At 40.3% G+C, this 24840-nt stretch overlaps 1 protein-coding gene across 3 annotated transcripts in view; it reads left to right on the forward strand.

Annotated features, from left to right (window-relative positions):
- mypn (myopalladin) overlaps positions 1–24840 on the forward strand; it is a 357752-nt gene that overhangs the window by 148846 nt on the left and 184066 nt on the right. For all 3 annotated transcript variants that reach the window (XM_039735149.1, XM_039735165.1, XM_039735157.1), the window contains 5 exons: positions 3976–4151; positions 9600–9651; positions 15706–15835; positions 20000–20071; positions 22605–22746. In XM_039735149.1, the coding sequence (XP_039591083.1) occupies positions 3976–4151; positions 9600–9651; positions 15706–15835; positions 20000–20071; positions 22605–22746 (572 nt within the window). The remainder of the gene's footprint in view (positions 1–3975; positions 4152–9599; positions 9652–15705; positions 15836–19999; positions 20072–22604; positions 22747–24840) is intronic.

Genomic DNA, 24840 nt, shown 5'->3' on the forward strand with positions numbered 1-24840 from the left:
GCCTTAATGCTAGAAGTATCAAAAATAAGGTAAGTGAGTTGGAGTTGTATGTAGCAGAGCACAATTATGATATTATAGCAATAACGGAAACCTGGCTAAATAACAAAGATGGGGATGAGTGTAACATAGAGGGATACACATTTTTTAGGAAGGATAGACAGAACAGAAAAGGAGGTGGGGTTGCTGTTTATGCCAAACAGGAATTAAATGTAAGTCATCTTCAGTTGGATGATGAGCCCCATCTTAGTGAGGACATGTGGCTTCGCCTGGAAAATATTAGGGAAAAAGGTCTCATTTTAGGAGTGTGTTATAGACCACCCAATTCAGACAGTAATTTCAACACACATCTTTTAGTAATATCAAAAGGCAAGTTTACAGGGGGATATTATAGTCATGGGGGACTTTAATTATCCAAATATTAACTGGGATAACCTTACAGATGGAGGAGCACAAGAGCAGGAGTTTTAGAAGTAATCAGCGACTGTTTTTAACACAGCATGTTAAAGCACCAACAAGGGGTGAAGCCTATCTGGATTTAGTATTCTGTAATAATCAGGATAGAATTGAGGGTGTAGAGGTGATTGAACCACTAGGGTCAAGTGACCATAATGTAATACAATTCTCAGTATTTTGTAAGAGTACAGATGCAAAGACTAAAATTGTTAAGTTGAACTTTAGTAGGGCTAATTTTGAGCAGATGCGACAAAGTCTAAGTAGGATAGACTGGGATAAGCTTTTAAATGTGGAGACAGTCGAGGAGCAGTGGAACAGGTTTAAAATGTTTTACATGTAATGCAGGACAGATACATACCTAAATTTGGAAGTAATAGGAAACTAAAAAATCTCCACGATGGATTAATAAAGATTTAAAAAGAAGTTGCAAAGGAAAAACTGCTGTATAAGGCATATAAGACTAATGACTGCAAAGAGAACCGTAGCGCCATATGAGAACATGAGGGCAACCATTAAGAAGGATATCAGAGAGGCAAAAAGACAGTTGGAGAGGAATATAGCAGATAAGGCAAAGAAGACCCCAAGAGATTCTTTCAGTATTTTAGTAGTAAAAGAACAGTTAAGGAGGAGGTCAAGTTCATCAGGAATAGTAAAGGGAATTAAAAGATACAGACAATGAAATAGCAGATGCCCTAAACTTACATTTTTCTGAGGTGTTTACAAGTGAGCAAGTGGATAACCTGCCAGAGGTAAACACAACTACTAAGGAGGTACTGAGGGATTTGGAAATTGTAGAGGGAGAAGTGCTGCTCAGATTAAATAAGATGAAATCAAACAAATCACCAGGCCCAGATAATATTTATCCTCGTGTTCTTAAGGAGGCTAGTGAGTACATATATAAACCCTTGACACATATTTTTAGGAAGTCACTGTGCACTGGAGAGATTCCAAAGGACTGGAAAATGGCAAATATCATCCCATTATATAAAAAGGGTGACAGGGCAGATCCAAGCAACTATAGGCCAGTAAGCTTAACAAGCATCACAGGAAAATTAATGGAAGGAATTATTAAGGATAAGATTGAGCAACACATGACAAGGACAGGAGTTATTCTGAACAGTCAGCATGGGTTCAGAAGGGGGAGGTCGTGTTTTACTAACATGTTGGAATTCTATGAGGAGGCAACAAAAGGATACGATCAAAGTGGAGCTTATGATATTATTTATCTGGACTTTCAGAAAGCATTTGATAAGGTGCCACATGAGAGGTTGGGCATCAAGTTAAAAGAAGTGGGAATTCAGGGTGATGTTTTTAGATGGGTGCAGAATTGGCTCAGACACAGGAAGCAGAGGGTGATGGTGCGAGGAACCTCATCAGAACTGGCGATGTTAAGAGTGGTGTTCCACAGGGGTCAGTGCTAGGGCCGCTGCTATTTTTAATATATATAAATGATTTAGATAGGAATATAAGTAACAAGCTGGTTAAGTTTGCAGATGATACCAAGATAGGTGGATTAGCAGATAATTTGGAATCCGTTATATCATTACAGAAGGACTTGGATAGCATACAGGCTTGGGCAGATTTGTGGCAGATGAAATTTAATGTCAGTAAATGTAAAGTATTACACATAGGAAGTAAAAATATTAGGTTTGAATACACAATGGGCGGTCGAAAAATCGAGAGTACACCTTATGAGAAGGATTTAGGAGTCATAGTGGACTCCAAGCTATCAACTTCCAAACAGTGTTCAGAAGCCATTAAGAAGGCTAACAGAATGTTAGGTTATATAGCACGATCTGTGGAGTACAAGTCCAAGGAGGTTATGCTCAACCTTTATAATGCACTGGTGAGGCCTCATCTTGAGTACTGTGTGCAGTTTTGGTCTCCAGGCTACAAAAAGGACATAGCAGCACTAGAAAAGGTCCAGAGAAGAGCGACTAGGCTGATTCCAGGTCTACAGGGGTTGAATTATGAGGAAAGATTAAAAGAGCTGGGCCTTTACAGTTTAAGCAAAAGAAGATTAAGAGGTGACATGATTGAAGTGTTTAAAATTATGAAGGGAATTAGTACAGTGGATCGAGACTTGTATTTTAAGATGAGCTCATCAAGAACACGGGGACACAGTTGGAAACTTGTTAAGGGTAAATTTCGCACAAACATTAGGAAGTTTTTCTTTACACAAAGAACGATAGACACTTGGAATAAGTTACCAAGTAGTGTGGTAGACAGTAAGACGTTAGGGACTTTCAAAACTCGACTTGATGTTTTCTTGGAGGAAGCAAGTGAATAGGACTGGCGAGCTTTGTTGGGCTGAATGGCCTGTTCTCGTCTAGATTGTTCTAATTGTTCTAATTGTTCTAAGTCTTTAGAGTCCTGGTGCTTCCTGTCTTGCTATATGGTTGTGAGACATGGACGCTATCCAGTGACCTGAGAAGAAGACTGGACTCCTTTGGTACTGTGTCTCTTCGGAAAATCCTTGGGTACCGTTGGTTTGACTTTGTATCGAATGAACGGTTGCTCACGGAGTCCCAAATGAGGCACCTCACCTGCATTGTGAGGGAGCGTCAGTTACGGCACTACAGCCATGTGGCGAGATTCCCAGAGGGTGATTGAGCTTGCGGGATCCTCATTGTTGAAATTGTTGTACTCAAGTGGCTGGACCAGGCCAAGGGGTCGCCCATGTAACACCTGGCCGCGGCAGATAAAGGGTCATTTCTGGAGGGTGGGACTGGACTGGCGGTCTGCCTGTGGGGTTGCCAACCGAGATCCCGATTTGTTTCGTTGTATGGTGGGAGCGGCATTGCGTTGTACCAGTGCATGCTTCCCAACTTGACTAGACTTGTACACCACTAAATCTTATTTAAATAGTATTAACTTGAAGAGCCATTTCCTTATGGGCAACTGTTATGTTCTGTTCAAGCAGACAGATCATTTTTCATGAAATTGTTTAACTGATACTACTACTTTTAATAATTTCTAAATTAAAATGTAACAAATGATTTTGTACTTTTTTTTGTAAAGTAAGTATCAAATTATGTTATACTCACTTGGAGTTGGTGCTGATGACTGAACACCAGATGGCAGTCCAACACCTTAATTATTAGGCCATCTAGCCACCAGTTTTTGTGGACAGGTTCAAATTGGGATGTCAAGTTTGGGTTGCTTTGGTATGTTTGCTCAGTTTTCACTGTGGGGGTCCTGCGCACAGTTGAAGCACAGAGTATTGGTGAGTTCTTCTTTGTGGTCCCAAATGAGAAGGATATGTAACAAGCAATGGAAACAAGGTAGCATTCTTGACCTCATTTTTTCTTTGACCTAAAGAGCTCAAGTATCTGCCAAAGATTTACATCTAGTACCTCCTCCCAAAGGACATAGTTGATAGCCATAACGCTCATGCTATACAAGAACTGCATGTTCCCCTGTGGTAGCTTATCATATCCTGCCCCAAGGAATCTTGCTCCAAAGCCATCTGGTTTTTGTTATTAATCTGTCTGCCTCATGAAATGTGCTTTTGTCATGCAGATGGTTCTGTGAGGGGAAGGAGTTGGAGAACAGCCCAGATATTCAGATTCTCAATGTTGGGGAGCTGCATTCCCTGATCATCACTGAGGCATTTGAGGAGGACACTGGACGCTACTCTTGCTTTGCTTCTAATTTCTACGGGACTGACTCCACCTCTGCTGAGATTTACATTGAAGGTGACTTCTTTCTTTCTTTCTTTCTTTCTTTCTTTCTTTCTTTCTTTCTTTCTTTCTTTCTTTCTTTCTTTCTCCTGGGCTTTTTGAGATGTCCCCAGATCCCCAGCTTATTAATCTTGTTTTCATCATGACTGGCCCTGCTTATGTTTTGAGTGTTGCTGTATGATAGAGTGCCGTCAGAGCATGTTGGTAGGAACCCACAAGAGAACTGAAATTTCTGTGAAATTCTTTATTATCTTCCAGGGTTTGTGTCATAATGCAATACAGAAAGTATGGGGGGAGTGGAGAGTGGGGGAGTGGAGAGTGGGGGTGGGAGCGATATGCTCTATAATGCAACTAAACAGAATTGCCAAAGGCTGCAAGAGGCCAAGATGAAAAGCTAAATTTAGATCTGCTCACCCCAGCAGATACTTAACTGGTGGTAGTAGCAGTTGTAATTGCAGAATAAACAGGTTGCTCAAAACATTTCAAGAAGCACAACAGAAGCTTGGGTGGGTTGAGACTCCCAGCAGGCAACAACTTGCAATGCCAGAGAAAATATTTCAAAATCTACTGTTTCTTTAATGATATTTTAATAATAGAAATGCAATTTACTCAGAACTGCTTATACACAGTGTAAGAGAACAGACAAAACCATGATAAAGTTTTGGGGTACCACTTTAGAAATCCCGTGTGAGAAATCATTTCTCATTTGTGTGAATGCCATTGTCAGACACATTTCTTGTAAAAAGAAAGAAACGATATTCACTCACGGGCAGTTATACGTTGCGTTGTCACGATGTAATTCTAAACACGGAATCAAAATTCAATGCAATATTAATGAAAAGGTAAAAGCAAAAAGAGATTGAATATATTGACATAGGTGATATGACAGAAGTTCACCGTGCAAGATGCAGATCATGCAACACGGCAGCAGCAGCAAGCCAGCAGCTGATCGAGCAAAGAGGAGGTTAAAAACAAACTGTATTTGTTTCCCATTATATCACCGTTTAAGAGGGGGTTTTTTGGGTGTCCTTGGCGAGTGAAGCGAGCAGGAGGCAAAGCCCCCTAGTATATTATTAATTAAAAACAAAATAACACTTTAGTATAAATAAATGTATGCAAATTAGGCAAATTGACACCTATAAATTGACCCCAGTGTGAGTGGGTTTGTGTCAGACTGGAATGCTGCCCTATTCTCTGCCTGGCACTCAGTGCTTGCTACTAGGATAGACTCCCATCTCCCACAAACCTGATTTTGATTAGGGCAGTTAAAAATGTATGCATATGTAAATTCATTCAGTTTGTAATCCCGCCTATTCAAATGTAAGACGGGGACCAGCCCTTCAATGAACACCAGTCTACTGCAGAGAAGACGTCTGGCCAGCGTGCAATCGACAACCAGTAAAACCTGCAGTCCATGGAGGTAGTGATGAGGAGAGGACTTGAAACAAAAGCTCTGGTGATACCACTATAAACAAATACATACCTACATACTGTTGAGAAAAAAACAACAAACCGAGATATGAAAAAGGTGGGAGTCCCAGAAAGAAAGCCCTGTTTATTCCTTTTAAAGCAAAGTTGGCAGATCAAAGGGAAAATAAAAGTTCATCAAGTATGCAATGCTGTCGCAGTAAGCAGATAGGTCTTTAGCAGGCATCCACAATAGCAGTGCCATATTGGTGTGTAAAGGATTTATATGTCCTGGAGACTGGGAGAGGTGAAGCACGGACAGGTTACTGTTCTTCTGTGTCCCTGAGTTTCTGGTTATAAAGGGCAAAACACAACTTCCTGTAAAGCCTGTGTTATGATTGCACACATGACAACATATTTATTTTCTAAACTACTTGTCTTATTCAGGGTTGTGGAGAATACATACTGTGGCCTGCAGTTCTACAAACCCGACACAGTCAGGCTCAGACACCAGTATAAAATGAATGAGTTTTTATTGTGGGAAACACTTCCTCTGTAAGTGTTTCCCACCACAGCCAAAAGTACAAACACTGTAGCACAAACACAATACAGCCAACCCACAGCAACTCTTTGTCTCTTCTTCTCTTTGTCTTCAGCAACTCTCTGCTTCCTTCGCTCCTCCTGGCAAGCTTTGTCTTCCTTCCTCCCGACTATGTCTCCCTGAGCAGTGCTAGGCAGCTCATTTTAAGTAATCCCTGGAAGTAGTTCCGGTGTTGCAAAGACTTGGCCTGGAAGCACTTCTGAGTAAAGCGAGAGCCCCATGAAATAGGGCTTGTTAGTCCCCGTAGCACCCATGGGACTCTACAGGGCTAAGTCAAACAACTCCATATCCCATGATGCCCTATTGGAGTCCATGGCACTGCTGCAACCCAGGGGAGCTGCCATCTGGTTGCCCGGAGAAGAAACCCTGTGTATGCCATCTCCCTCGCTTCTTCTTGGTCGAGGACATTCCTCCCAATACATACAAGAAAACCTTACAAATATACACAGTAAATGCCATTAATAAAAAAAATAGGTCATACGGGGCATAACAAAGTGTAAACTTAAACCTTAAATTTTTTTCATGTTGAAACATTTTTTGCTAATTTAAATGTGGGAATACGTGTAAGTCGACCTGTTGATGGACTGCCATACCATCCTAAATTGCTTCCTGCCATGTGCTTGATGCCGTCAGGATGGTTTCTAGTGATCTGATATTGCCTGAAGTCAATTTGAGTGACTTGTTATGTTATGTTAGAATTAGAACAGAAAATGACAAAAATGACCCAAAGTAAATAAAAAAATATTGTATTTAATCAATTCTCAGTAAACATGAGAACCTAACATAATACAACCCACATTTCATAGTTGATAATGAATTTCTAACCTTCTTTCACTAGGACCCTCTAGGGCCACTAATCAGCTCTGCAGAATAAAGCTAGTGCCAGTCCCCGAAATGTATCTTTTCAAGCCTGACATCCAGAAAACTCCCCTTTGAAACACCACCTTAACCTGTTTAGAATGGTTGTTCCCTTTGTAGCTTTTGGATGGGTTGTTTCTTTTACCGGAGTCAGTTGCCTTTATAGGTGTTTATTCTGTGCAGAGTCTTTCAAAGACATCAGTCATCTTTGGCAGGTGGTGGCCATTCACAGTTTAATCTACCCAGAGCTCCAATGTTTCATCTAGTGTCACAGGACATGTCATAAAGTCATTGGTTTAAGTCAATGGAGCACTACCCTTCAGGTTGTCTGCTCCATACTATAATGATCAGAGGTTCAGTATCTGTCATCATGGCTCCACAGTGTCATTTGCTCATTGAGTGCCCCCTGAAATTTACAAGACTTCTGGACAAATGATTACAATGGGATTTCTGCATTCTTTCACCAATGTGAGTCTTTTTTAAATGTTTTAAGTCCTTTCCCTCTCCCTTTTCTCACCTTTTCTGCTATTGGTTACCCTTTACCATCTTGGTAATCAGTCACCAACTCTGTATAAATATATTTTTACAAAAGTTAAAACAACTATAGCAACTTATTCATATTTAAACCCTGTCGATTGTCATTGTTGTCACAGGGTAGAATGCCTCACATCTTCAATGACCTGAGATATATTCCTGAGGACAGGGGGGCAGCACAGAGTTTGGAGTCTGGACAGCCAAGGGTAGAAGCTGTTGTAATACCTGGCAGAACTGGTTTGGATGCTACACCTTGGGATGTTGGGAGGAGTGGGAGTGAACTTCTGTAATTCTGTAAGGTTTGCACCTTTATAAAGATGTCCTCAATGGAGGCCAGATAGGACCCAGCAATCTTTTCTGCAGTGTGCATTATCTGTTATAGGACTTTACCGTCAGAGACACACTGAAGTTCCCTAACCAGACAGTGAAGAAGCTGGTCAGAATGTTCTTGATGGTGCCCCTGTAGAATGTGGCAAGAATGGGGAAACTATTGAGCCAGATAAAGATCTATGATTCCCTGCCAGCTCCTGCTACTTGTTCATCAGTGCCACATTACCATCTTTAACTCTTTCAGGGCTAATTATTATTATTATTATTTTTTGTTTGTTTTGGCCCAAGGCTGAATATTTTTTCCAGAAAGCTCAGTTTTCTGAAAAGCAGACAAAGTGATGGTTTCACATATAAATCAACATAAAATATTTATGAATGACAAACGTTGCAGTGTTTTATGTTCCATGAGCCTCTCCACTCCATGAATTCACATACCTGTTAGTCCTGTGACATACGGCAACTTTAGAAGCAGCCAGTGGCATGCAGTACGTGTGACACTGGTGCCACTGTTTCAGGTGCCTGTCACCGTACACAGCAACAGGTGCCTGATAACACGGACTGCACTCGGCACACTGCTAGCAAACAGAGCCGACAACATAACGTTTACAACTGATTACTGCCCTCTACCCCGGATGTCGATTAATGCCAACATCCGCCACAACCCCATGTGTCGATGTAAGTCAACATCCACCCCTTCTTCTTCTTTTTGCGGCTGCTCCCGTTAGGGGTTGCTACAGCAGATCATCTGTCCGCATATGGATTTGGCAAAGTTTTACACCGGATGCCCTTCCTGACGTAACCCTCCCAATTTATCCGGGCATGGGACCGGCACGAAGAAACACACTGATGTGTGGTCAAAAGAGTTAAAAGAGGCTCCTAGAGATACTGATTAACTAATAAGCACAAAAGAACATAAGAAAGTTCACTAGAGGAGACCAATCAGTCCATCAAGCCCGTTTGTTAAGCTAGTAGCTAAGTTGTCCCAGCATCTTATCCAGATTCTTCTTAAAGATTATCAAGGTTTCTGATTAATGATTGTTGTAAAGATTCTAATGATTCATAATTTTTGTAAAGTGTGTGCAAGATGCTGCCAACATCTACCAAAACACATACTTAGTAAGTAATGGAGTCTTCTTGCACCCCAGCTCACTGCATATCTCTAGGAGCCTCTTTTAAAAATGGGTAACGTGGCACTGATAGACAGGTAGGAGGAGCTGGCAGGGAATCTTAGATCTTTATCTGCATCAATGTCTTCCAAAGAAGAGATGAAGCCTACAAACACTGCAAATGAGCTCTTTGGTTAACAGACACCTCTCCCATGATGCCATTTGCTCAATCTGACAGGCTCACATGAATGACCACACCCTCTACAGCAGGTTTCCTTCAGGTACACTGGCATCATTCCACGTCATCAACACATATGGTTTTAGTTGATGGGTGATTCTAGAGTGCTTTGATGGATTAGTGCCCAGTCTAGGTCTGATTCTTGACTTATTTATGAATGCTGCTGGGGATAGGCTATGGCTCCCCATTACTTTATCTAAGCCTGAAGAATGGATGGATAACTACAATTCTTCAACTCTTCCTTTGTATTTATTTCTGTCTCTCTTTAGTCTGACTCCAAAGGACGTAAGTGACAAAGCATTTCAAACACTCGGAGAATCTCCTGTCTTGCAGTTTGACCGATTAGGGGAAAGTGTTTTGTCTAAAGTGTGCATTTTTTTTGCTCCTAGGTGCCTCATCATCAGAATCTGAAGGAGAGCAAAACATTGACAACATGCCACAGTAAGAGTGAGCCTTATAAGAAAAATATGTGCTTAATTGTTGTTGTGTTTATGTGCATGTTTTAAAAGCCTGATTTCTGGAGTAAAACACATTCTATAAATTATCATCAAAAATGACAACCAAATGTACAGCAGGTATAATGTAGGGGGCTTCATATGTTCAGATTTGACATCGGGGCACAGACATGATCAGACTGATCAGCAGGTGGCTCAACCGAAAGAGTGCAATTTACTAGGTGACTGTGCCAAATTTATTTTGTTGGAACAAATTTAAAGGATATAAATACAGAGAGGAGTCACCATGACCTGAGTGTGAACGTACTGTCCAGCCTGTGGCAGGATGCTTTTCGTCATGTGTGCCATCATGCCTGCGATTTATGTGAAACAAGACGTTAACAGCATTATGTCACAATGATGGGCAAATGACTGGAGTGCCGTGATTCTGGAGGAAAGCAAAGTTTGAATATTTTCATTATGAGCAATGTGTGTCATTTTGAAACTTTATTTCTAACTTTACTGTTGCCTTTCAGCAACTTTGAAATCAAAAGTTTGGCTACCTTTGCTCTGCTTGTTAAATATTTTTGACTACCCTGAAGCATTATTTTATAGCAAATGATTATGAGTGTGAAGGTCATGGCATTAGCTGATACTCCATATTTCACCTCATATTATGCGATGTAAATAAGAGAGACAAAAAGCAGAGAAGGTTTGGGGATCCACCCCGTATATTATAACAAACGAGTTGTCTTAAAGGACTGTGTCCAAAATGGGACCGATAGGAAAGGTTGAAGTGTCTGGTCTTTTAGGCGGTGGGCAGGAAGAGGTGGGCCCGAGAGGGAACTGGCTGAAGTGAGGTCAGTAGGAGGGCATGGCCTGGAGGGGGAAGAGGAAGTTGGTAGGGTTTTAGTGGGTCTTCCCTTTAGATGATCTGCAGAGGAGAAAGAAAAGAGTTTGTCAACCCCTGACTCTGCGTCTTACCTCAGTTAAGCCCATTGACTGCCTCCCATTTGCTTGTGTGTGACAGAAGCCATTCAATCATTGAGTTGTTTTTTAGAAGTGGCTTTCCTAGTAAGGATGATAACTAGACTCTTCATAAAGCAAGTGCTCAACACTACAAAATCACATCATATTCTATGTAACACCCCTTTGTAGTGAATATCATTTACTAATGATTTACAGATTTACTTGTTGTACTGGAAAATGAGATTTGTAATTTCGTTACACTGGAAGATTAAATGAAATATTTAAGAACCAACAATGTTCACAATGAACGTAGTTCACAGTTCAGCTCCTTAGTCACCTGACTACAATGCACATGTCACTCAGTCAATCGCACAATCATTTCTTTAGGTGCCTTCACATATAATGTGCAGTGCACCAAACACGAAAGTCATGTCTGTCTGTCTGTCTGCATGAAACAACTCTGCCCCTTGTGGATACATGTTCCTGAAATGTTGCAACACTTATTCTTCAAAGAAATTTGTTAAGACTATTCAATTTTTGTTTAGAAAGCTCAAACACATTGTGCTGTACAGAGTTTTAAAATCTCCCTTTGAAAAGCATTGGCTATTTGAAAACTCAACCATCTTAAAAATCAGAGAAATGTTCTGTGCAACTTCAACTAGGAATTAGTTTACATTCTCAACTTTAACTTTAGATTCATCGCTTGAACTTGTATATTTTGTATATTTTCCTCTTTTACTCATCTGACAGTTGCTCGAATGCCCAATGCAAGTGAGCCAAATGCCGCACAGAGTGTACACATGCATGAACAGCTCACACAGCAGCGCCCTCTCCTGGTGCTTTAACTAATAAACTACAAAAAAAGTCACTTCTCTTGAAATAGATAGATAGATAGATAGATAGATAGATACTTTATTAATCTCAAGGGGAAATTCACATACTCCAGCAGCAGCATACTGATAAAAAAAATATTAAATTAAAGATTGATAAAAATGCAGGTATAACAGACAATAACTTTGTATAGTGTTAACGTTTACACCCCCGGGTGGAATTGAAGAGTCGCATAGTGTGGAAGAGGAACGATCTCCTCAGTCTGTCAGTGGAGCAGGACAGTTACAGCAGTCTGTCCCTGAAGCTGCTCCTCTGTCTGGAGATGTTCCTGTTCAGTGGATGCAGTGGATTGTCCATGATTGTAAGGAGCCTGCTCAGCAACTGTCGCTCTGCCACAGATGTCAAACTGTCTAGCTTCATGCCTACAATAGAGCCTGCCTTCCTCACCAGTTTGTCCAGGCGTGAGGCGTCCCTCTTCTTTATGCTGCCTCCCCAGCACACCACCACATAGAAGAGGGCGCTCACCAGAACCGTCTGATAGAACATCTGCAGCATCTTATTGCAGATGTTGAAGGATGCCAGTCTTCTTAGGAAGTATAGTCGGCTCTGTCCTCTCTTACACAGAGCATCAGTATTGGCAGTCCAGTCCAATTTATCATCCAGCTGCACTCCCAGGTATTTATAGGTCTGCACCCTCTGCACACAGTCTCCTCTGATGATCACGGGGTCCATGAGGGGCCTGGGCCTCCTAAAATCACCACAAGCTGGCGTTTAGGTGTAGGTAGTTTGAGTCGCACCATTTAACAAAGTCCTTGATTAGGTTCCTACACTCCTCCTCCTGCCCACTCCTGATGCAGCCCACTATAGCAGTGTCATCAGCGAACTTTTGCACGTGGCAGGACTCCGAGTCGTATTGGAAGTCTGATGTATGTTGGCTGAACAGGACTGGAGAAGTACAGTCTCCTGTGGCGCTCCTGTGTTGTTGCCCACAGTGTCAGACCAGCAGTTCCTGAGATAAACATACTGAGGCCTGTCTGTAAGAATGTCCATGATCCATGCCACCAGGTATGAATCTACTCCCATCTCAGTCAGCTTGTCTCTAAGGAGCAGAGGTTGGATGGTGTTGAAGGCACAAGAGAAGTCCAGAAACATAATTCTTACTGCACCACTGCCTCTGTCCAAGTAGGAGAGGGATCAGTGTAGCATGTAGGTGATGGCATCCTCCGCTCCCACCTTCTCCTGGTATGCGAACTGCAGAGGGTCGAAGGCGTGGAGGACCTGTGGCCTCAGGTGGTGAAACAGCAGCCGCTCCATGGTCTTCATCAGATGTGATGCTTGTTTACATTCTCAACTTTAACTTTAGATTCATCGCTTGAACTTGTACATTTTGTATATTTTCCTCTTTTACTCATCTGAAAGTTGCTCAAATGCCCAATGCAAGTGAGCCAAATGCCGCACAGAGTGTGCACATGCATGAACAGCTCATACAGCAGCGCCCTCTCCTGGTGCTTAAACTAATAAACTACAAAAAAAAGTCACTTCTCTGGAAATAAATGGAGGGAAAAGCAATTATGTAAGTATTTATAAGACTGAATTGATTGAACAATATCATCTGCAAAGAACTGATGTTATCAACCTGCAACTAAATGGTGCTTGAAATAATAATAATAATAATAATAATAATAATAATGAACTAATTAATAACATGGGAAAAGTGAAGCTGCCCTAACTAATAAAAGTATACAGCAGGTTTAAAAATGGACAGTGGCATCAGGAGTTAGGACACTTCAGTAACTTCAGCCCCAGATCACTGGCACCCAGTCCTCATCTTTCAGTCCCACATATACACAAACAATCACAGCAAGCCCCTGATCATCTACCCATTATACAATAAATCAGTTCTTTCAAACTTTTTATTTATTTGCATATTTTTTAACAAATTACCATGTTTTAAGAAAAATCAATAGCTAGATGTGGAACTTATTTTACCTTTTTTTCTCGCCTGTTCTGGGGCCTCCTTAGCCTTTTCTGCAAGTTCCTATGTAGGTTTAGTAATAGGCATTGCTTCCTATGTGTGATTGGCATGAGGTTCTGGTTTCTTTGGCTGGATAGCATTGGACTCTTGCACTGCATTTACTGAGCCACATATTCAATGGCCATTAGAGATTCATATCTGACTGCCACTACACATTGCTGGATATGATTAGCATTATTTACTAGTCCCCATGTCTAAGTGATACCTGCCACCTATTTCTCCTGATGCTTGGCACTCACCCGTTGTTTTATTTGATTGCCTACACTCTTAAAAATATACAGTGATTGTCACAGCAGTTCTTCAGAGTGATGCCATAGGAGAATCATTTTTGGTTCCCAAAAGACCCACCCACATGAAGGTTCCAGAAAGAACCTTTAGAGTTGTAACAGGCTCCATACAGCAGATAGCAGTGAACAGATGGTAACAGATTTGTGAAATGACAAGAGGTCAGCGTTTCTCAACCTTTAAGTATTTGCGACCCGAGTTTTCATGACAGTTTTAATCGTGCCCCCCTAACGTTTTTTTGAAAGGAGCCCACTCATACCAATTTGTTCTTTTTTAATTAATGATATATTATAGATGCATATTTTATTATACCTACTTAACTTTTATCGACATTTATTTAACTCTATTTATTTTTCTAGTATCAGAATGTAGTTTAAGTTCATTTGTTTTGGTTTCAATAGATGTATTTTTCATATGTTCAATTCTTCTTCTTTTCTTTTTTCACATCTTCGCGCCCCCTTTTTGTTACTTCGGGGGGTGCGCCCCAAAGGTTGAGAACCACTGCAAAAGGTTAATGATTTCAAAAGGACTCTCGCCTCATACAATAACACAGGCTAAATTCAGATTTTCTTAATCTGCTAATATCCTGCTAAGTAACCTACTATACCTTATTTATTATTTTTGTCTACATATTAAGAAGTTTTTCAAAGCACAAAGAACCAGCTTCATATGCAATTAACTCTTCCCAGAATGAAATGGTGCTGTGTCAAGCAATAGTTCTACAGAGAACCACACAGCCCAGTAAAGAGCTGTGAAGTGCTGTTTAAGAACCAGTATTTTTAAGAGTGTGGTGTAATTATGATAATAATTTTTGCTACTTTTTATTTTGGATTCCATTCTATTGGTTATTTTTTTTTTTTTAAAATGGTATATTTAAGAAATTTGAACATCAGTTAGCTGCAGAGCATCCAACACGAACACACATCAATCAAAGCCATTTTCATATAACTTGACTTTCAATCTGCTGTGTGTAAAAGCCATTGAGCCACTGTAAGCCTATTTGTGCTCCATTTTAAAGTGCTGTTAAAAAGGATATATTTAATGGAGTCTGTTAACACATCACTTTTACTTTTGAATATGACTCATTGTTACAAAACTGTTTAATAAGCAACATTGTAATAACTGACTCTTGAAAGATCCAAAAACTGTAAAATACTCCAACTTATGTATCAGTTACCGTAATGTTACGCCATGCATGCACTGACTAACTTGTTACATATTGCTTTTTGCAGAAAACAATAAATCAATCACTCTTTCAATGTCAAACATACCTGAGGCATATCCCATATACATTCAGTTTCTGAGTGACTGTTTTAGTCCAAAATTGAGCAACCTTTTCTATTTTTTTGTAATGGAAGAAAAGGCAGGTTAGTGGAAGGGAATCAAGCCAGTAATCTTATGGTATGCTGTCCAGAGCCATAGGCACCTGACCACACCGCTGTGCAGATAGTATAGAGAGTGCTGTAAAACTGTAATAGGCCAAAGGTTATTCCAGATTACCACCAAATGCCTAATACTAAAAGTAAGAACCAGAGTAAAATAGAGACTCAGTGCGGACTGGAAGCCGCATATTTTCAGATTAAATCTCTATCGACACTTTATGGCTCAGTGTGAATCAATTAACCTTTTTGGATGTCTACTTGTGTCTCTGGTGAGGCAAAAACATTTGACTTGGAAAGGTGTTACTTAGAGTGTTTTTATGTTTGTATTATTGAGCACTCAGTTGGTATGAAATCCTTCAGCCACTACAGTTCATTCTTCTAAAACCAGCATGGGATGTCTGTAGTTTCCTTCACATCTTTTCAGACTGTAGAAGTTTGTAAGATGCAGCTTGAAGTGAATTAATTTTGCATGCGATTGAAGCTTTTAAAGTAAATGCATATCATGTCTCATACTTCTGTAACACTCCTTTTGTTATCTTTTATTCAATGAAATGAGAAGAATTCAGAAGAAAACTTCAGTGTCTACAACTATCACCAGCACTACATCTGGATCGGAAGCTGCTTATCAAGAGACTAGCACTGTCCGAGCGGCCAGATCTCAGCCTGTGACTCAGCTGCCAGCAGAGAAGGTGAAAGTCCCCTCATGAATGGATGTACCAAGTAGTGTATGTCAGTGTAAATCTCTGATCACTACATAACCTGGTGTCAAACTTCTGAAGATTAAATTATCAACTACCTACCTGTAACAGAATCAATTCTAGTCAGTTACATTTCTGTAGATAGAAAAGAGACTGACAATCATATGCTAAATCTTAATAGCTGTTTCAACTTTTGGGATAGAGAGGTAGAAAAGCACTCTGGCTATGAAGTTTTCATTGCTGGCAAGACAGTAAATTATAACAGAAGCAAAGGATTCTTAGATTACTGACAGAATGGGCTTGGTATAGTTGGCATGCTTTAATGCTTTTGAGTTGTGATAGACACCCTGTTTTAATTATATCTAATTTCAGAAATGATTTAGAAATCCAAACCTCAACATTGCAGAGGCACATTATGTCTTGATCACATTCATGTGGAAATGTATTTCATCCATCCATCCATTATCCAACCTGGTATATCCTAACTACAGGGTCACGGGGGTCTGCTGAAGCCAACCCCAGCCAGCACAGGGCACAAGGCAGGAAAAAAACCCCGGGCAGGGAGCCAGCCCACCACAGGGCGTGCAAACACACACACACCAAGTACACACTAGAGATAATTGTAGAATCGCCAATGAACCTAACCTGCATGTCTTAGGACTGTGGGAGGAAACCTGGGCACCCGGAGGAAACCCACCCAGACGTGGGGAGAACATGCAAACTCCACGCAGGGAGGACCCAGGAAGCAAACCCAGGTCTCCTAACTGCAAGGTAGCAGCGCTACCACTGCACCACCGTGCCACCAGAAATGTGTTTCAATATACTTTAATTACTTTTCCTATCAATGTTAAAAGTATCCAGGAAAGCTACCATCTGAATGACTTAAATTTACATGGCGCTCAACATAATGTGAGTGAATTAAATACTGAAAGATTGTTTTTATTAGTAAAAGACAACCTATCTTTACAGAAGCATCACAAGATATTTCCTCCTAAGTTCCTTCTAAGAGTTTGTAAAACTCTGCTATCAATAGAAGAATTACCTTAGGGTCATGTTCACACGTGAGGCTAGCAGTGATCAAGAGAATCAGGTGTGAATCTGTAGAGCAGATGTGAACATAGATAGATAGATAGATAATGAAAGACACTAGATAGATAGATAGATAGATAGATAGATAACGTACTATATGATAGATAGATAGATAGATAGATAGATAGGGAAAGGCACTTTATAATAGATAGATAGATAGATAGATAGATAACGTACTATATGATAGATAGATAGATAGATAGATAGATAGGGAAAGGCACTTTATAATAGATAGATAGATAGATAGATAGATATTTTTTTAAACAGACCTTTATTAACAATTATAACATAATTGCATTTAAATTAACAGTCAAAATTAAACAACATTTAATAACACACTTTTCCTACTCATACTTTAGTACCAGACATTTATCTTCCAAGGAGCATAAAACATCATTTACAGCCCAGATTTCTCTAAATATATCTAATTGATTAATAAGTTTAAAATATTCAAATTCGATTCTCAATCTCCTTTGAAGGAGGACCTTAAACATTAACAGAGCATCAGTAGTTTTCTGATCTTTATCTCTATTTCTTCTCATTTTTAACGTTGCCATCTTGGCCTGGCCTAACAAAAAATTGCCAAGTAAACATTGTCTTTTACAACCTCCTGACACAGACATTCCAAAAATATAAATGAGGTTATTAAATATAATTCCCAAATCCATCAACAATAAATCAAGAAAATGCAGCAGTGGTTGTAATCTGGTACAATACAGAAATAAATGATAAACTGTTTCTTTCTGAAGGCCGAATGGACACTGATCTGTTGTGCTGGCACCAATGGTTTTTAAAAATGAATTGGTGGCTATTGCCCCATGTAGGATCCTCCACTGCAGGTCACCAACTCTTTTTAGATAGATAGATAGATAGATAGATAGATAATGAAAGGCACTAGATAGATAGATAGATAGATAGATAGATAATGAAAGGCACTAGATAGATAGATAGATAATGAAAGGCACTAGATAGATAGATAGATAGATAGATAGATAGCAGTAGTTATATTGTTCGGTACTGTGTCTCTTTGGAGAATTACTCCTGGTTTGGCTTTGTTTTGAATGAGTGGTTGCTCACAGAGTCCTGAATGATAGCACATTTTCTGCATTTGAGGGAGTGTCAATTATAGTAGTCTGGCCATGTGGCCCCCCTAAGGTGATCAGGCTTGCAGAGTCCTTATTGTTGAGGTTCCGAGTGGCTGGACCAGGCCAAGGGGATGCCCACATAACACCTGGCTGCGGCAGATAGATGGTCATTTCTGGAGGGTGGGAGTGGACCGCGTGTCTGACTTGGGGGTTGCCAACAGGGATCCTGAGCTGTTTCACTGTGTGGTGTATGCGGCAACGCGCTGTACCTTGCACGATCCACAACCTGTTGTCCCACCAGCATAATTAAACAGGAGATAGATTTCGTATTTCCTTATGAGATCAAAAACTACAGCCGTGGCCAAAGGTTTTGAGCACAAGACAAATATTGGTTTTCACTAAGTTTGCTGCTTCAATTTTTTTAGATCTTTTTGTCAGAATGGTATCAAAACATCCTCCAAAAGAAACTGCTCCCAACCATCCAAGAACAGTATGGTGACCAACAATCACTTTTCCAGCATGATGGAGCACCGGGCCATAAAGTAAAAGTGATAACAAAGTGACTCAGGGAACAAAACATCGAAATTTTGGATCCATGGCCTGAAAACTCCCCAGGCCTTAATCCCATTGAGAACTTGTGGTCAATCCTCAAGAGGCAGGTGGACAAACAAAACCCCACAAATTCTGACAAACTCCAAGCATTGATTCTGCAAAAATGGGCAGAATTCGGCCCAGAAGTTGATTAACAGCATGACAGGGCGAATTGCAGAGGTCTTGGAAAAGAAAGATGGGCTAACACTGTAAATATTGACTCTATGCAAAAACTTTATGTAATTGTGAATAAAAGTCTTTGAAACTTCTGAAATACTTGTAATTCTACTTCAGTACACCACAGAAACATCTGACAAAAAGATCTACAAACACTGAAGCAGCAAACTTTGTGAAAACCAATACTTGTATCATTCTCCAAACTGTAGATCACTCATGAAATAGGAGGAACATGTTGAAAAACCCCAGATGCTCTTCCTGTAGAGTATAACATTAAACTCATCAGATTGTTCACTTCTATCCTTGTGTTTGTACTGTTGAAGGACAGACGTCAAACTTTATAGCCAAATTGTATTTAACCAGCCTGATGCCACAGATATCCAAAAAGTGCAAGTTCAGCTCAAGATAACATTTCTATCTACTTCACAATTAAGCGCTAAGTTCTGTGTGTATGTCCAGTCCCTCAGGGCATTCTGAAGGGCCAGTTGTGACGCAATCCAAAGAGGAATTGCAAGTGTTAGAGACACGAGGGGGAGAAATGTCATAAGAGGCACACTGAGAGAGTTGCTTTCAAAGATGGGAACTATAAAACCAGATAAGAGGTGATAAATACACCTCAAAAATAATGACAGAGTCAGGCTTTATGGGAGATGGAGTGCTGGTCAAGAGAGGTCCAGACACCAGCAGATACAGAAGAAAGGTGCTGAAGGTACAAGTAGGGCAAGAAATACCAAAAATTTTTAAAAGATTCTTTAACAGGTAGCATGGCTAGTTATTAATAAACCTCTTGGCACCTCCTTCGGGTCGAGGTCTTGACTCCCCCACTCTAAGTAGTCACTCTTATTTACAAGGAAGTTGTATTTTCAGCTCTGCATGTGTAGCAGGGCTCAGAAGGAATGAACTCACTGTGAGCAAGAGACATCTTTAAACTGAAAGCCTGATTAGTCACTTGAGTCTAAGTGGCTCTCCTTTGGCTCGACTGGTTTAGAAGTTTGTTATCCTCCGTACTGTGTTAGGAACATTAACCTCAGTCTGCGTGTCTGGAGTTCAGTGGTTATGCACAATGGAGGGGGCACCCCCTGAAGAAAAACTGTCTATACACGGACTCCAACGTCTCTTTATATCATAACATAACCTGAAATCTGAAATTGAAACATTAAATGTTTTATTTCAATGAAACATTTATTACTAAGACATTTTCTTCTATTTACAGTGCCAAAGCCCCAGCAACTATCCAAAGGGGTTAGATGGAAGACCGTTAATGGCTGCTCCAGTTTTCACAAAGGTACGTTGCTATCAGTCTTTTCTCGTCAGTGATGTATGCAACACCTTTTATATTTAGTATTTTCTCAAAACTGTTAACACAAGCAATCTATTATTTTAGATTTTGAAATAATGCTGAAATTAATAAACCTTGACAGTTTACTAAAGTAAACTGAGAAAACTGAAGTTCAACTGAGCACGGCATCTGAAAATTCTGCACTTATTTTAGGCTTGAGCATATTTCACTTTTTAATGTTATGGATAAAGAGGAGAACAGTCAGCCTGGAAATGAGAATAAAGAGCATAGAGAGTAGGCAAGAATCACGACTAGAGCAACTCCCACAAAGATGAGGAGTACTTATGAACCCAGAAATATCTGTAAATTGGGAAAGTGAGGACCTCATTAGTCAAGATGTTTCACTAAGAGCATTAAAAAGCCCCTTTTATGCTAACGTTCCCAGCCTTGATACCATCAACAGGGCTGTGGCCAGGCGTGGTTGTCATCTAAGAATCCACCAAGCAACTGGTTATGCTAGAGTTGACAGTGCCATGAGAAGAGCATATGGATAAGGCCAACGGAAGAAAGCATGCCCAGTATCAAAAGCTTGTAGATGTGTGCCGAAGGAGAGGCTGGCATGATGTGAACCTGAGGAGGTTGGCTGCTGGGGTTTTGCAGGGCGTTCACTCTGCAAAGCATTTACAACTCTGGGCAAAACTGGGAAAGTGAAGAGAAGAGCCATTAGACTGGCAACTGAAGCTGCAGAGAAAGCCGCTAGGTGGCTTTGGACTTTGGATCAAGAGAACGGATCTGTGGGTGAATGCTTCTGGGACACAAGCTGGGGTCGGATCAACCTTGGCGGAGTCACCAGGGAGAGGGTGCCTGATGTTGAAAGACCCGAAACACCCGATGACCCTCAGGTTACATCACTGATGATGTGTCCCAGTGCATCCAACAAATGTATCGCTTATCTTAAAGTGTGGCTCGAATGATGAGGACAAATTAACACCAACGAAAGAGAGAATTTTAATAAGAACACATTACTAAGAGTGACCACCATTGAGGACTCCTTAATGAAGTAGAGCAGGGGTCTCAAACTCCAGTCCTGAAGGGCATCAGTGGCTGCAGGTTTTCATACTAACCCTTATTTGAATTTTCTGAATTAATTTTAATTAAATTGTTCTTGAAGACTCAGATTCCCTCAATTGTTTCTTTTTCCTTAATTAGCAGTCAAACAATAATGAGATACAAAATGAGCGAAAACAAGTGGTGTCCACCATACAATATCTGAAAATAAAGAAAGATGAAGCTCTCAGGAATGTTGATCTGCTCAGGTCCACAAAACATTTTACCTTTGCTCTTAGAAAAGAGAAAATCAATAATTTAGTAAATGTATGCCATTGAACAATGAGAGCAGCAACATTAAAGAACGAGTTTAATTAACAATTAAGTAACTGGTTGGAGTTTGAGGCCCTGACTTAGTTGGTCTTCTGTTGGCTTCCTCACTTCACATTTCATTTCTGTTTGGGTGCCATTTAAGGAACAAAATGAAGCAATTCAGAGGAGTGATGAAGAAATCTGGGGGAACAAATCTTAAGAAACAAGTCAATTAAAATGAAAGGAAAAGGAAATAATTAGCAACAAAAACTGGTCATCAATTAAGAAAAGGGTTAGAATGAAAACCAGCAGCCACTGTGGCCCTCCAGGACCGGAGTTTGAGACCACTGAAGTAGAGGTTAGTGATTGTGCACCACGTCGGCAGGTTTTCTAATTGACAGACGTGGGACTGAAGCTATGAGAACTAAGAGTTCAGCCATTTGAATTTGCAATTAATCGTGAAAAGTGGCACGATAATAGAACGTGAGGGCAAGTGAAGAAACCCTCTAGTCAAGAATACAGTCCTACATGTTGGGCAGAAAGTGTTGGGTCCAGGAAAGGTCCCAGAGTCTTTACATGAAGAACTTCTCATACTCATCACCTCATTTTTCATAAAAGATGCCCAGAGGGTATGTTGTTCATGCTAAGCCACTGTCACTGATGTCTGCTGCACCATTGTGGACCAATGTTCTTCAGAATGCTTTATCTGTTCTCAAGTGTCTATACTGACCCACTATGTGAAATACATGGAACATTACTAATTTTATTTTTATGGGAAAAGACTTTGTTATACAATAAGCTTCTTTCAATTCACTTGTTTGTTCTTTAATTGCCTTCTGAGTTTCACTTTGTGAACCTTTTAGTGAGCATCTAAAAGCAAAAGGCATTTGTTGCTCTCTTGTACAAAATATAAAGGAGCTTCCTTTTTATTGAATTAACTTATTTTTTTTCTTTGAAATTAAACTTTCTGATTATCTGGTCAGCATAGGTTCCTCTCTGGTGCTCTATTATAGTCTTGCTTATTTTGTTACGATGCCTGCTGCACGATGGTGTGAAAGATAAAGATTGACTGACCAATTTCTGAATTTAAACATGAATTCATTTCTTAAACCCATGAAGTAAAACACTTTCATTTTGTTAAAGGTTATACTTTACTGACTGTGGCTTTATTGACCAATAGATGCTTCAGGATTTGACCGCATACGAAGGACAGCTGGTAGTACTTGAATGCCGAGTGAAAGGAGCTCCGTCTCCAAAAGTGGAGTGGTACAGAGAAGGAACATTAATTGAAGATTCTCCTGATTTTAGAATTTTACAAAAAAGTAAGTAAAGCTCACCATTTCATTTTTCAAATGAACTTTATACATTCTCAATTCAGGGTACCAGGGGTCTGAGGCTATCTTGGCACTGTTGTATGTGAAACAGGAACACACCTTGTAAAGAGTGCCAGTCCAGTGCTGTGCCCATTCATAAACTCACCTACTTTCATTCATAATGGGGAAAATGTTAGAACTGACAACACACATAACACACGTCTTTGGCATATGGGGTGAAACCAGGGGGAGGACGTGGGGAGTGGGTGCTGAATTTGTGATGTTGCAGTGCTGACTGCTGTGCCAACATGATGATTATAAGTATAATCTCTGTGACTTCATATTGCCATCTGGCTCAAAGAAAAGATGGAGAGTGCCATCTGTAGACAAACCATCCTATCAGGTCTACTCTTGTCCTGTCTCACCCTACAACCCTAAATTTAATGGCCCTATGACCTGAAGGAGCATGGAAGCCCCAGCCATAAATTGCTCCCAAGAATCCCTAAGGCAGGGGTCTCCAACCTTTTTTCCCCTGAGAGCTACTTTTACAAAATGAAAATGGCCGAGAGTTACTCATGTTTTCTAATGTTTATTCTCATAGTTTATTTCAAGCCAAACAAACTGAATACGCTTGTTTTGCATGAACGTTTACAAAATGTCGGTGTCCACAACTCACATTTTGCATTAAAACATCACAAACAATATTTAGTTCACCTGCAAGTGCATTTTGTATGTCTGTATGTGTGAGTATCTCACACTATTGAATTAAAACATGAATGTTGTCAAAACAAAACACTGCAATTCCAAATCCACAGATATGACTTATTCCTCTGTCATTTTGTCACATGTCACTTCATTCACAGGTGTGATGTGTTTTTGAGTTAGTCAGATGACTGGCACTGAGGTGTCTGGTGGAGTGGAGCCACTGAGGTTCACTCTTATGGAGTCATTTCAATGTTCGTCTGTCAGTCATGTTCTGAACTTTGATTTTGTGACATTCATGCCAGACTCACAGAGGTATGGAGACCCAAACAAAGCAGACATTTTCAGAGCTGCTTGGTGAAGACTCTTATAGTTATCTGGCTCTACTAAGCTCCAGAAATGCTGAGAATGCTGTTGAGACTTTAACTGCACATTATTTTGAATATAATATTATATATAATATATAAAATCCAATGTCTGTCTGTCCGCTTTTCACGAGAGAACTACTTAACGCATTTAGATCGGGTTTTTTCTATAATTTTCTTGAACATCCCGGGTTGAATTTCTCATCGCACTAAGAATCAGAGTTCGCTTGCTGAACCGATTTATTTGCGAGATTCCAAGAAACACGCAATGGGCGGAAGGGAAGGGGCCTTCCTCACTCACTGGCCAGCTTAACTCCGCTTAGCTAGCGAACAAGAGAAGAATTGAATTCAGCTTTGTTTGATATTTAAAATAAAGTGTTACTTTGGTCTTGATGTATTTATGCCCGGATAGTCTCTTAAGTGTATGCCACACTGAAAAGATTGAATGCAATTCAGATTGTAGATCGTGATATGATTTTTTGGAAAGATCGCCCACCCCTAATTTGACTAATCAAGTTTTCAAATTTATGTAGGGTTCATTAACCCTTTGGCGAGCTACTTGGAAAGGGGTTGTGAACTACCGGTGACTCGCGAGCCACGTGTTGGAGACCCCTGCCCTAAGGAATCACTTTTGGAGTCCTGGATGTTCACTAGAAGCCTTAAGCGAACATGCTTATAGTGCCCTCTTGAGGTCCCAGGTGTTCTTGCACCTTCACACTCCAACCACTGCCTCTGTAACTCACAATTTTGATCACAGCCTGACGCCCTTCTAAACTTTTATTTTATTGTCCCCAGAGCTGCTTCTAGGATATGTCACATTGTCCATCTCATTCCTGGTATATCTGCTGTGCCACAGACTCATCTGGGTGATATAGTAGGTAAAAGGGTACGTCAACACTGACAATGCAGCATTTGTTTGTTAAAATAAAGGCTCAGATTTAGCAAATAATGCAAAGCACATTTACAAGTAATACATGGCTACAGATGTTCATCTTTTACAAACATAAGAGTAAATCATGAATCTCATTTCTGTTAA

This window comes from Polypterus senegalus, chromosome 1 (assembly GCF_016835505.1).
Source record: "Polypterus senegalus isolate Bchr_013 chromosome 1, ASM1683550v1, whole genome shotgun sequence".
Classification (NCBI taxonomy): Eukaryota; Metazoa; Chordata; class Cladistia; order Polypteriformes; family Polypteridae; genus Polypterus; species Polypterus senegalus.